General features: G+C 41.1%; 1 protein-coding gene across 4 annotated transcripts in view; it reads left to right on the top strand.

The window, feature by feature from the left end:
* The window catches only part of PRDM4 (PR/SET domain 4), a 54,168-nt gene that overhangs the window by 28,200 nt on the left and 11,613 nt on the right, over positions 1-14,355 (top strand). For 3 of the 4 annotated variants that reach the window (XM_007540044.3, XM_060194355.1, XM_060194357.1), the window contains 4 exons: positions 922-1,716; positions 6,960-7,109; positions 11,307-11,425; positions 13,325-13,410. In XM_007540044.3, coding sequence (XP_007540106.1) covers positions 922-1,716; positions 6,960-7,109; positions 11,307-11,425; positions 13,325-13,410 — 1,150 coding nt within the window. The remainder of the gene's footprint in view (positions 1-921; positions 1,717-6,959; positions 7,110-11,306; positions 11,426-13,324; positions 13,411-14,355) is intronic. The other variant, XM_060194356.1, reaches the window with a different exon arrangement.

Here is a 14,355-nt window from a genome sequence, read left to right as displayed (position 1 = left end):
CAAAGGGAAGGGGGTTAGAGAGACAGAGACACCTGTACTACTGCTCCACCACTTGTGAAACTTCCCCCTGCAGATGGTGGACAAGGGATTGAATCTGGGTCCTTACTCATGGTAACTATTCAACTGGGTGAGCCACCATCCAGCTCTGTTATTTATTTACTGCTTACTTTAGTAGCCTGGGCACCACAAAAAGATTTCACCTCTCCCAGGCTTACCATTTCATTTTTTTTTTCATTTCATTAGTTTTTTTTTTCTTTCATTTTATTCATTTTTTTCCTCCCAGAGGACTGTGTGAAGAGAGGTCTCACAGTACTGTTCCACCATCCATGTTGTGCCTCTAGTTAAAAGGCTGTATTGAAATTATTATTTTTCTTGTCAATTTCAAGGGAATATAGGGTTTTACAGTTTGAGTTTCACAGGAAAAGCTCAGTTATGTCTTATGTTTTTTGCTTTTTACAAAGTGACAAAGATGTAGAAGATTCTCTTAAGGCTTTAATTTATAAGCTTCTAGAATTTAGATTTTTTGAAATATTCCTTTTTGTTGCCCTTTTGTTTTATTTTTGTAGTTATTATTGTTATTGATGTCGTTGTGTTGGGTAGGACAGAGAAATGGAGAGGGAGAGAAAGATAGACACCTGCAGACCTGTTTCACCGCTTGTGAAGCAATTCCCCTGCAGAGGTGGGGATCCAGGGGCTCAAAGCGGGATCCTTACACCAATCCTTGCACTTTGCACCACCTGTGCTTAACCTGTTGTGCTACCGCCTGACTCCCAGATTTTTTTTTTTTAAGAGTCTCATGCTTTACTGACTGAGCTAGCTGCACACTAAGTTTTTTTAACCTTACGTTTATTTATTTATTTTTTTTTACATTTAACAATGTACTGAAAAGTTGCTAACGTGTTATCTTTTTTCTTTTCTCAGGCATTTTATCTTATTTAGCTGACAGACCACCACCTCAGTATATTCACCCCAACTCTATAAATGTTGATGGTAATACAGCATTATCCATTGCCAATAATCCTTCAGCACTAGATCCCTACCAGTCTAATGGAAATGTTGGATTAGAACCAGGCATTGTTTCATTAGACTCTCGCACTGTAAACACGCACGGTACCCAAAGTCTTCATCCTAGTGATGGCCATGAGGTGGCTTTGGACACAACAATCGCCATGGAGAATGTTTCTAGGGTTACCAGCCCGATTTCTACAGATGGAATGGCAGAAGAGCTTACAATGGATGGTGTTACAGGAGAACATTCCCAAATTCCTAATGCTTCGAGGACTCATGAACCTCTGTCTGTGGATTCTGTGAGCAACAACCTTGCAGCAGACTCTGTAGGGCATGGTGCTGTGATTCCCATTCATGGGAATGGCCTGGAGCTCCCTGTGGTTATGGAGACAGACCACATTGCAAGCCGTGTCAACGGGATATCTGACAGTGCCCTCAGTGACTCCATCCACACCGTGGCCATGAGCACCAACTCTGTAAGCGTGGCACTCTCTACCTCACACAACCTCGCCTCCCTAGAATCTGTTTCCCTCCATGAAGTTGGCTTAAGCCTAGAACCTGTGGCTGTTTCCTCCATCACCCAGGAGGTTGCTATGGGGACAGGTCATGTAGATGTTTCTTCAGACAGTCTTTCTTTTGTACCACCTTCACTGCAAATGGAAGACTCCAATTCAAACAAGGAAAATATGGCAACCTTGTTTACAATTTGTGAGTGTGCTCAGCCTTTTTCTTTTTGGAAATATAGGCAGAAAAGGCCCTCAAACTAGGTTTAGTCACAAAGCCATGTGCTAACAGAGTAGGGAATGTAACTAGATTTGGGAATTTTTGTGTGCCTTCTTAATGTCCTTTGTAAATGTGGTGTCCTGGTGTCTTTTCCTCATGAGAAATGACCTACAGCTATCTCTTTGGTTCCTGTAGTATTTTTCTGAAATAAGGGAATCTGGCCGTTTATGTACTACAGAGAAGCTTCGCCCGATAATTAAGGTGTTTCTAGAGGATTCACAAATAATTTGTTACAGATAGGAGGAAATTTCAATATGTATTCTTCTGACATGGTATGTGTTTTTTCAACATAGCACAAAACTTATTAGATCACTGGTACTTTTTCACTACTTTGAAGAAATGTAGATCAGTATACCTGCAATTTTCTTATTTGCTCAGAACATATGTAAATTGTCATAATGGCATATAAGCACTGTGAAGCAACACTTAGCAAAAAGCAATATTAAAAAGTCGATTTGTTGATGTTGCTACAAGCTTCATAAGGAATGCTTATTGTAGGCTAACCTTTGTGCTTGATGCTAGGTGGGAGAAAATGCCTTTAGGAAGCTTATCATTCATAGAAAAGATAGGCAGGTGAGTATTATATTTCTTCTTGTGGAAAAATATGAAATTAAGTATTGAGTCTAAAGGAGCCTAAGTTGAATGTTATCTGTCTAATCAGACTTACTAGGAAGGCAGTACATGTGCTAACAATACACTTGGAGGACGAAGTTTAGACTCAGTAAGAAACAGTATCATAGTCAGGACTAGACATCAGGAAGTGCCTAGAACTGAAAAATTGTATGTGGTTCAGAACTATAGGAGCATAAAGAAGAGGTGAGGAGAGAAGTAGGAATAGGAACAAAGGGTCTTCTCAAACCAGTCTAAGGTTTTAAGGAGTTAGATTTGGTGCAGCTAGTAGATTCACCAAGTAGAGTGCAGGATTTGTATACTTGAGGCTCAGTTTAATCTCCAGAGTTATTTACCAGAATGGTTCTCTAGCCTCTTGCTCATATCACTGGGGGTTGGTTCTAGAACTGCGACTCCACTGCTCCTGGTGGCCATTTTCTTCCCTCCCCCTCCCCCACCCTTCCCCTCTCCTCTCCTTTTTTAAAAAAAAATTATTGGATAACACAAATTGAAAGAAGAGGCAGAGACAGGTAGATACCTGCAGACCTGCTTTGCCAGTTGTGAAGTGTCTCCCTTGTAGGTGGGCAGCCATAGGCTCAACCTTGGGTCCTTGCACCACCAGTCCTTGTGATTAGTACTATGTGTGCTTAACTGGGTGTGTTATCACTGGGGCTCAGTAGCGCTATATTCCACTGCTCCTGGTGGCCATTTTATAGGGTAGAACAGAGAGAAATTGAGAGAGGAGGGGAAGACGAGGGGGAGAGAAAGATAGACACCTGCAGACCTGTTCCACTGCTCCTGAAGTGACCTGGCTAAAGGGCTTGAAGACCTGATACTTGAGCAGGTCTTTGCACTTCCTACTATGTGTGCTTAACCTGGTGCGCTACCACCCGCCCCCCTGAAATGAAATATTTTTAAAGAGTCAGGAATGGGGAGCGGGTGATGGTGCACCTGGATAAGTGCTCACATTAATATGCACAAGGACCTGGGTTCAAGCCCCAGCTCCCCCACCTGCAGGGGGGAAAGCTTCACAAGTGGTGAAGCATGGCTGCAGGTGTCTGCCTCTCTCCCTCTCTATCTCTCCTCCTCTCAGTTCTCTCTGTCTCTATCCAATAATAAATAAATAAAAATGTTTTTTTTTTAAAAAAGGAACAAGCAACATACACCTGTGTAGTATGCCCGCTTTGCCATGTACATGACCATGTTTGAGTTCTACCCCCATTGCACTGGTAAGTTGTAGGAGATCTTTCCTTCTGTCCCTCTTTCTTAAAAACAACAGGTTGCTGGGCGGTTGTGCACATAGTACGAAGTGCAAGGATCTCGGTTCTTGTGAAGCGGGGTTGATTCACAAGCTGTGAAACAGGTCTGCAGGTATCTGTCTCTCTCCCTCACTATATTCCACCTCTGTCAATTTTTCTCTGTCCTATCCAACAGTAACAACAACAAAGAATGGAAAAAAATGACATCCAGGAGCAGTCAATTCATAGTGCAGGCACCAAACCCTAGCCTGGAGGCAAAAAAAAAAAAAAAAAAAAAACCCAACAAAACTGTAGCCCCAGTGGCAGTAATAAGAGTGTTGTGTTGCAGGAGTCAGGTGGTAGGTAGCGCAGTGGGTTAAGCGCATGTGATGCGAAGAGCAAGGACAGGCATAATAATCCTGGTTCGAGCCCCTGGCTCCCCACCTAGAGGGGAGTTACTTCACAAGCAGTGAAGCAGGTCTGCAGGTGTCTTATCTTTCTCTTCCCCCTATCTTCCCCTCCTCTCTCCATTTCTCTCTGTCCTATCCAACAACTGTGACATCAGTAACAACAGTAATAACTACAATAAAACAACAAGGGCAACAAAAAAGGAAAAAGAAATAAGTAAAATAAAATAAAATAAATATTTTTAAAAAGTGTTGACACTTGAGTGTGAATATACCACATTTTGTTTATCCACTTTATTTATTTATTTTTCACATGCTCAGTTCTGGCTTATGGTGGTTCGGGAGTTGAACCTGGGATATTGGAGACTCAGGCATGAGAGTCTTTTTGTGTAACCATTATGCTGTCTCCCCACCCCTTATCCTCTTATCATTTATGAACTTTTGTGTGTTTTCTTTTTGACTATTATGAATATTCATTATAAATATTTTTCTATGAATGTTGGTTTTTAATTTTCTTAGGTATATATCTAGGAGTAAAATTGCTGCTTGATTTTTTGAGGAGTTGTCAGAATATTTTCTACCATAAAAACCTTTTTACATTCCTACCATCTGGGTATGAGGATTCCAGATTCTCCACATCTTTGCCAACCTGGGTCCTCTTGTACGGTAATGTTTGTTCTATTGGGTGAACCACCCCCTGACCCCTAATACATAAGTCTTTAAAAAAAATCATGAAGACTTAACAGATATTTCTCCCTTCACTTAAGTAGAAATTTTCACCATTTCTTGGGGGGGGGGGACACTTGGAATATGTGTATTATTAAGCTTTGTGTATTCCAACTATCTTGTGAATTTGGAAAGTGTAATTTGGAAAGACTAATAAGATCGTGAATGTTCTTTTAAGAATTAAAAATTTTAAGTTATATTTCATTATTTTACCAGAGCACTGCTCAACTCTGGTGGTGATAGGGATTGAACCTGAGACCTGTGGAACTTCAAACATGAAAGTCAACCATGTTCTTTCTTTATTTCTTCCTTTTTTTTTTTTCTTTTCTTTTTTTGGGCATTTAAATTTTTTTAATATTTCCTTTTTGTTTTTATTGTTGTTGTAGTTATTATTGTTGATGTCATTGTTGGATAGGACAGAGAGAAATGGAGAGAGGAGGGGAAGACGGGGAGAGAAAGATAGACACCTGCAGACCTGCTTCACCACTTGTGAAGCGACTCCCCTGCAGGTGGGGAGCGGGGGGCTTGAACCGGTATCCTTATGCCGGTCCTTAGGCTTTGCGCCACATGCGCTTAACCCGCTGCACTACCACCCAACTCCCTTCCTTCCTTCCTTCCTTCCTTCCTTCCTTCCTTCCTTCCTTCCTTCCTTTTTTCTTCTCAGGGTTATCGTTGGGGCTTAGTGCTTGCACCTGGTGACTGTCCTCCTTCTCCCTTGTAGATAAGAGGGTGTGAGAAACAGAAGAAAAGATACTGCAGTCCCATTCCACTGTCCATAAAGCTTATCCCTTACAGGTACTCCCATGTGGTGACTGGTGGTAGGTAGAGACCTGGTCCTTTAGCATATTAATGTGTGCATTCCTACTGGGTGAGCCAGTCCTAGCCCTATTTTATTTTATTTTATTTTATTTATTTTATGTTTTTATGAGCAACTAGAGCATTTCTTTGTTACATCCAGTACTGTGGAAGGAGCCCAGGGCCTTACACATAAGATAAGATGTTCTACTACTGAGCTACATCTGCAGCCCTGATTATTACATTTAAATTTTTTTAATTTTATATATTGAATATATATAGAGAGAAATAGAGAGGGAGAAAGACTCTTGTAGCCTTGCTTCAGTGCTCAGGAAGCTTCAGCCCTGTAGGTGGGGACAGGGACTTGAACCAGATCCTTGCACATGGTAACATGCACTCAACCAGATGTACTGTCTGGCCCCTCCTTATAGAAAGGATAGAATGATTTATGGAAAAGGTCACTCATGAGCTCATAATAAACATAGTGCATAAAGTTACCGCCATCTTTGACAGTGCAAACAATGTAATAAATGAACAGTAAGAGTTTCAAGCAAATATGCCTGCAAAAATAAGGTTCTGTCTACCATTCCAAAAGAGTAGATTGCAAGGTTTTTTGTTTGTTTTTTGTTGTTGTCAGAATCTGTCAAGATCTGTTGACTGATCAGTTTCAGAATAGTAGTGAATTTGACTTCATTGTCTTACAGTGTCATTTCTGTTTTTGGGTTCTACACGACCTAGCTAGCTATGTTGCTTGCCTGCTTTTTCTCTCTAGATTTTATTTAGGGGCCAGGTGGTGGCACACCTGGTTAAGCTCACCTATTACAGTGTGCGAGGACCCAGGTTTAAGCTCCTGTTCCCCACCTCCAACACGAAAGCTTCATGTGTGGTGAAGCAGGGCTGCAGGTGTCTCTCTCCCCCTTTCTCCCCATCTCTCTGTCGCTATCCAATAATAAATAAATATTATAAAGTTATTTAATTCACTTATTAATGAGAAAGATAGGAGGGAAGAGAACAAGATATCACTCTGGTACATGTGCTGCCAGGGATCAAACTCAGAACTCATGCCTGAGACTCCGACACCATATCCACTGTGCCACCTCCTAGACCACATAAGTTTATTTTTTCTCGAGTTTGATAGATCTGGAATATTGGGGACTTTATAACACACTATCTAAAGGTTTCACTTAATGTAAGTTATAATATACTTGATTCTTGAAGTAGTGCAGTCTTTAGTTTTTTAGGCATTGTAAAGGAAACTATTTGGATCAAAAGAAAATTATCAGAACCTGCTAAAGAGAGATATTTCTTGTTAGAATTAGCACTTACATAAAAAAGCAAAAGATAATTCAGCCTGCTTAAGCTAAACCTCCTGTCTCAAAATTTCAATCCACAGGGTGCACTCTTTGTGACCGAGCCTATCCCTCAGACTGCCCTGATCATGGACCGGTGACTTTTGTTCCCGACACTCCAATAGAGAGCAGGGCAAGGCTTTCTCTCCCAAAGCAACTTGTTCTCCGTCAGTCCATTGTGGGAACAGAAGTTGGTAAGAATATTAAAGCCTGGCTTAAGGATCCTAGAACCCCCAGCTCCCCCACCTGCAGGGGAGTCGCTTCACAGGCGGTGAAGCAGGTCTGCAGGTGTCTTTCTCTCCCCCTCTGTCTTCCCCATCTCTCTCCATTTCTCTCTGTCCTATCTAACAATGATGACATCAGTAACAACAACAATAACTACAACAACAATGAAAAACAAGGGTAACAACAGGGAAAATAAATATTAAAAAAAAAGAATATTAAAGTCTTAAAGCCAAAATATTTCATCAAGTCTTTTGTTCATCTGTAGGGTAGAGTTGTAAAAGTGGATGTGATTTATTTTTTATTGCCATGAGGGTTATTACTGGGTCTTGGTGCCTGCATGGCTTTACTGCTCCTGGTGGCCATATTTTTCTTTTTTCTTTCTCCCTTGTATTTGATAGGACAGAAATTGAGGGGCAAGGACGATGGGGAGAAAGAGAGACCTGAAGCCCTGCTTCACCACTCCTGAAGCTTTCCCCTTAGGTGAGGACCAGGGTCTTGAACCCAGGTCCTTGGATGCAATGTGAGTGCTTTATTGGGTGCACCACCAACTGGCTCTGGATGTGCATAATTTAGTTGATCCAAAAGTCAGTTTGTGCCTTATGAGTCGTCCAGTGATGATAACAAATTAAGTACAGATGTTTATTGAGAAAGTTCCCCTTGTTTAGAAGTAGTCGATTGAATAGGAGAGAAAAACCCTGGTTTGAATCTTTTATTGAATCTTTGAAGACTTTTATTCTTAGATGTGCATTTCCTATCAATTGCCATGATAAAATACTGCTTGGAACTTAGTTTCTTTTTTAGAAATGTGGAAAATTCATCATTGAGGACCATTGATCACAAGAGATTGTTTATATGTTTTATAATACTTCTTAAGAAATAGGAATAGTGGGAGTCGGGCGGTGGCGCAACGGGTTAAGCGCATGTGGCGCAAAGCCCAAGGACAGGTGTAAGGATCCCGGTTTGAGCCTCTGGCTCCCCACCTGCAGGGGAGTTGCTTCACAGGTAGTGAAGCAGGTCTGCAGGTGTCTATCTTTCTCTCCCCCTCTCTGTCTTCCCCACCTCTCTCCATTTCTCTCTGTCCTATCCAACAATAACGACATCAATAACCACAACAATGTTAAAACAACAAGGGCAACAAAAGGGAAAATAAATATAAAAAAAGAAATAGGAATAGGGGGAGTCGGGCGGTAGCACAGTGGGTTAAGCGCATGTGGCGTGAAGCACAAGGACCGGCATAAGGTTTGAGCCCCCGGATCCCCACCTGCAGGGGAGTCGCTTCACAAGTGATGAAGCAGGTCTGCAGGTATCTCTTTCTCTCCTCCTCTGTCTTCCCCTCCTCTCTCCATTTCTCTTTGTCCTATCCAACAACAACGACATTAATAACAACAATGATAACCACAACAATGATAAAACCAGGGCAAAAAAAGGGGCCTCCGGGAGCAGTGGATCCCAGCAATAACCCTGGAGGCCAAAAAAAAAAAATTTTGTTTGATTTATTTTGTAGTAATTTTATATTTTTACAGTAGAATTGTATTTTTTTCTTCATTGGGTTTGATGGTTTATAGTCAATAGTAAAATATAAAATATAGTATTTTGTATGTGTGTAACATTTCTCAGTTTTCCACATAACAATTCAACTCCCTCTAAACTAAGGTTCTGTCATCATGTTCTGAGACCTGAACCCCCCCCACAGACCCCCCGAGGTCTTGTAGTTTGGTACAGTACATCAATGTTTTGTCCTTTATGTATCTGTGTCAGACTATTTGGAGGGACATGGGGTGCTTCCTCATATAAAGCTAGGTTTAGGTTTAGGTTTTTGGTTTTTTGGTTTTTTTTTTTGCCACCAGTCTTAACCCTGGGGATTGGTGCCTACACAATGAATCTACACTTCCTGGTTGGCTTTTTTTTTTTTAATTTATTTTTTATAAAAACAAATTGAATGGGAAGGGAGAGATAGGGAAAGAGAGACACCTGCAGCATTGCTTCACTGCCTGTGAAGTTTTCCCTGCTGCAGGTGGAGATCAGGGACATGAGTCCTGGCCCTTGCACACTGTAATATGTGAGCTCTACTGGGTGTGCTGTCACCTGGACCGGCTTTTTTTTTTTTTATTCATTAATTTTTTTGTAAAGTTCCTTTTTTAATTTCTTTTTTTTTTTAAATTATCTTTATTTATTTATTGGATAGAGACAGCCAGAAATTGAAAGGAAGAGGGATATTAAGAGGGAGAGAGAGACACCTGCAGCAGCCCTGCTTCACCACTTGTGAAGCTTTCCCTCTGCAGGTGGGGACTGGGGACTTGAACCCGGGTCCTTTCGCATTGTAAAGTGTACACTCAACCAAGTGTGCCACTACCCAGCCCCCTGGACCTGCATTTTAAGGTGAGGATTCTTTTCACTTAAAACAATAATTATGTTAGGGAGAACCTGAGCATCACTGTCATGTGGGACCAAACTTGGGACTTCATGCTCTACCTGCTGTGCCACCTCCTAATCTGCAGGTTCCGGTTTAATTTATATGAATTTAATTTTTTGTTCTAGAGTATTGCTGTGTGTGTGTATGTGTGTGTGTGTGTTAAAAGTGAAATTTATTGGGAGTTGGGTGGTAGCGCAGTGGGTTAAGCTCACGTGGTGCAAAGCCCAAGGACTGGTGTAAGGATCACAGTTCAAGCCCCTGGTTCCCCACCTGCAGGGGAGTTGCTTCCAAGCGGTGAAGCAAGTCTGCAGGTGTCTGTCTTTCTCTCCCACTTTCTGTCTCCCCCTACTCTCTTTCTATTCTATCCAACGACATCAATGACAACAACTACAACAATAAAATAAGGGCAACAAAAGGGAAGGGATAAATAAGAAATTTAAAAAAAAAGTGAAATTACGGGGAGTCGGGCGGTAGTGCGGCCGGTTAAGCGCACATGGCGCGAAGCGCAGGGACCAGCATGAGGATCCCGGTTTGAGCCCCCGTCTCCCCGTAATTTCACTCCTCATGGGCGGTGAAGTGGGTCTGCAGGTATCTTTCTCTCCCCCTCTCTGTCTTCCCCTCCTCTCTCTATTTCTGTCCTGTCTAACAGTGATGACATCAATAACAACAATAATAACTACAACAACAATAAAAACAACAGGGGCAACAAAAGGGAAAATAAAATAAAATGAAATTACGTATTACAGTACGTGCAAGTATTATTAAAATGCTGGTTAAAATTATAAAGTGTGTCTACATAACTTTTCTCATATCAATATAGGATATAACAACTTTAAGAATTCTGTATGTAGTGGTCTAGGAGGTGGTTCAGTAGATAAAGCATTGAACTCTGAAGCATGAGGTCTTGAGTTCAATCCCTGGCAGCACATGTAACAGAGTGATGTGATGTCTGGTTCTCTCTCTCCCTCCTCCCCCCCTTTCCCTGTCTTCCTCATGAATAAATAAAATCTTTTTAAAAATTCTGTATGTACATAAGACAATAAAAACAAAATCATGCACAAGGCCATAGGGTGGGGTGGGGGGGGTAGGGTTCAAATTGGGATTTTTGGTGCCTCAGGCATGAAAATATTTTCCACAGCTGTAATGATGGCTGTCCAACCAACCCTTCAGATATTTCTGCTGCTACTTCTCTCTCTCTCTCTCTCTCTCTCTCTCTCTATATATATATATATATATATATATATATATATATATGATTTATTTGTTTTTTATACTTATTTCCTTTTGTTGCCCTTGTTTTGCTGTTGTAGTTATTATTGTTGTTAATGTCATTGTTGGATAGGACAGAGGGAAATGGAGAGAGGAAGGGAAGACGGGGAGAGAAAGACAGACACCTGCAGACCTGCTTCACCACCTGTGAAGCGACTCCCCTGCAGGTGGGGAGCTGGAGGCTCAAACCAGGATCCTTACACCGGTCCTTGCGCTGTGCGCCATGTGCGCTTAACCTACTGCGCTACCTCCTGACTCCCTACTGTTCATATTTCTTCTGAGTCCTGTTTAATCTGTTTGTTTCATTTTCCACATTATGGGTGAAAAACCCATAAGACCTACTAGCTTTCCGTGAGAAGTGCTAGAATATCAATATTTCCTAGGCTTGCTGAAAGTAAGGTTATTTGTGTAGGATAAACACTTCCTTTCTAAATTGTTTGGTGTTTAAAGCATTGATTGCTAGTTGGTGTCCTTCCACTTATAGGTGTATGGACTGAGGAAACCATTCCTGTGCGCACTTGCTTTGGGCCTCTTGTTGGCCAGCAGAGTCACTCCATGGAGGTGGCAGAATGGACAGACAAGACAGTTAACCATATTTGGAAGGTCAGTATTTATGAAACATTTTCTGTGACTTAGATAATTTTATTATGATGTAATTAAAAGTGATGTAACAGTTGAAATTGGGCTAATCAGTGCAGCGGCACACCTGGCTGAGCATACAGATTACAGACTCAAGGACCCAGGCTTAAGCCCCAGTTCCCACCTGTGTGAGGTGGGGGACAGGTGAGGATGGTAAAACAGGTGTCTGTCTCTCTCCCTATATGTCTCTCCCTCCCCGCTTAATTTTTTTTTAAGTATTTATTTCTTCTCTTTTGTTGCCCTTGTTGTTTTATTGTTGTAGTTACTGTTGTTATTGATGTTGTCATTGTTGGATAGGACAGAGAGAAATGGAGAGAGGAGGGGAATAGGGGGAGAGAAAGAGACACCTGCAGACTTGCTTCACTACTCGTGAAGCTACTCCCCTGCAGGTGGGGAGCCAGGGGCTCGAACCGGGATCCTTACGCTGGTTCTTGTGCTTTGCGCCACCGGCGCTTAACCCCACTTAATTTCTATTTGTCCTATGGGGGGGGCCTCTGGAAATAGTGACTTCACCATATAGGTACTAAGGCTTAGCAATAATCCTGGTGACAAAAAATGATTGAGATTCACACAGTACCATTGATTAAGTTTGTCATAACTTAATTTTTTAAAAAGAATTTTTTAAAAAAAAAATTTTATTTATTAATGAGAATGATAGGCAGGAGAGAGAGAAAGAACTAGACATCACTCTGGTACATGTGCTGCCAAGGACTGAACTTGTAAAAGATTATTTTATTTTATTTATTTATGAGAAAGACAGGAGGAGAGAGAAAGAACCAGATATCACTCTGGCACGTAGGTACTGCCGGGGATCAAACTCGGGACCTCATGCTTGAGAGTCCAAAGCTTTATCACTGCACCACCTCCCGGACCACACAAAGTATTTCCTTTTGTTGATAGATGTTTCAACATCTGCAATTCTTTAGCTATTGGATAGAGATGATAAGCTTTTCTTAGTCTCCATTTTGTTAGATAGCCCAGTGATTCTGCATTTTAATTATTTTGGGCAAGAAATCCAAGGCTTTGAAATAAACAGCTATTGCTACATGTTTATGTGGGTTCCTAGTCGATAGAATGGGATTTATGCTTTTGAGATTGAAGTGAAGGTGAAGTGAGTCTTGGATAATTGGAAAGGTAGACTCCATTGGCATTGAGAACTTAATTTTGGTAGTCACAATGTAATGTTGAAGAATGCTGGGTCCACTGGAAAAATGAGAAGAGATATTCTCTTATTTCCAAGTAATTTAATAACCTTAATACTTAAGGAAATAAAATAGCTTGGCATTTTATTTTTTCAAGTCAAGATAGTGTGGATAAGTTAAGAGTACTCTAATTCTGTACATTGAGCACTAATGTAAATCTCGGAAGATCTTTTATATTGTTGGAAGTAAGATTAGTGAAGTGACAAACGTGTCAAAAGGTGACAACCATATTTTAACTTCAGCTAGGAAAGCTGATACCTTCTGTAATGTAAATTAGCTGCAAAGTAATTCATTGCTATCTTAATTTTTTATTTTTGCCTCCAGGGTTATTGCTAGGACTCAGTGCTTTTCACTAGGAATCCATGGTTCCTGGTGGCCATTTTTCATTTTCTTTTCTATTTTATTTTTACTTCACAGGACAGAGAGAAATTGAGAGGGAAGGAGAGAGAGAGAGACATCTACAAACCTGCTTCACCACCCACTCGTGGTGGTGGGGAGGTAGGGCCCACTGTAGGTGGGGAGGTAGGGCTCAAACCTGGACCTTTGGACATGGTGATAGGTTTGTGTTAATCAAGTGCAGCACTGCCCAGCCCCCGCTATCCTAAATTTTGTAGCATTTTATTTTCCTTATAAGTTTGACACATTTGTCTTCTGTTGACAGATATATCACAGTGGTGTCCTGGAATTTTGCATCATTACAACTGATGAGAATGAATGTAACTGGATGATGTTTGTGCGGAAAGCACGGTAAGACATGTCTTTGTTGACAGTAGTTTTGACTCAGATGATTTTCAATAAAAAGCTTTGTATAAAAAAGGGAAGAGCCAAGCCTGAGGTTCTAAAGTTCCAGGTTCAGTCCTCTGCACCACCATAAGCCAGAGCTGAACAGTGTTCTGGGAGAGAAAAAAAAAAAGTCTGTACATGCTTTAAGGCCTAACACTTTTTGGTGATTATAAACCAAAGCATAGAAGTCTGTTCTTTCTTTCTTTCTTTCTTTCTTTCTTTCTTTCTTTCTTTCTTTCTTTCTTTCTTTCTTTCTTTCTTTTAAGAGTTTATTTATTTATGAGAAAGATAGGAGGAAAAAAAGAACCAGCCATCACTCTGGTACATGTGCTGCCGGGGATCTAACTTAGGACCTCATGCTTGAGAGTCTAGTGCTTTAGCCACTATGCCACCTCCTGTACCATGAGGTCTGTTCTTTTTTGTGACCAATTTATTCATTTTACCAATGTAATGAGGAATAATAGTGTAATCACCAGTTTGTAGATGGTTAGTTCTCTTTATATTATTAGTCAAGCCATTAGGGTGCTGTAGTTAAGTTCTTGTTCAAGTGTCCCTTTTTAACCCATTTTCTTTTTCTTTTTAATTTTTTTTATTATCTTTATTTATTGGATAGAGACAGTCAGAAATCGAGAAGGGTAGGGGAGATAGAGTGGGAGAGAGAAAGAGAGACACCAGCAGCCCTGCTTCACCACTTGCAAAGCTTTCCTTCTGCATGTGGGGACCGGGGGCTCGAACCCGGGTCCTTGTGCACTGTAACATGTGCACTCAACCAGGTGCGCCACCACCTGGTCCCCTTTAGTAAGAGTTAAACTCTGATGCTTTTGACTATAAATTGCAGTCAACTGATACACTAGTGTAAGAATTTTGGGTCTGTGGGTGTCAGGATGTGACTCACTTGGTGGATAGCAT

Source organism: Erinaceus europaeus, chromosome 7, assembly GCF_950295315.1.
Source record: "Erinaceus europaeus chromosome 7, mEriEur2.1, whole genome shotgun sequence".
NCBI classification, from domain to species: domain Eukaryota; kingdom Metazoa; phylum Chordata; class Mammalia; order Eulipotyphla; family Erinaceidae; genus Erinaceus; species Erinaceus europaeus.
Note: the sequence above shows the minus strand (reverse complement) of the source record. Positions and strands in the feature narration are given on the sequence as shown.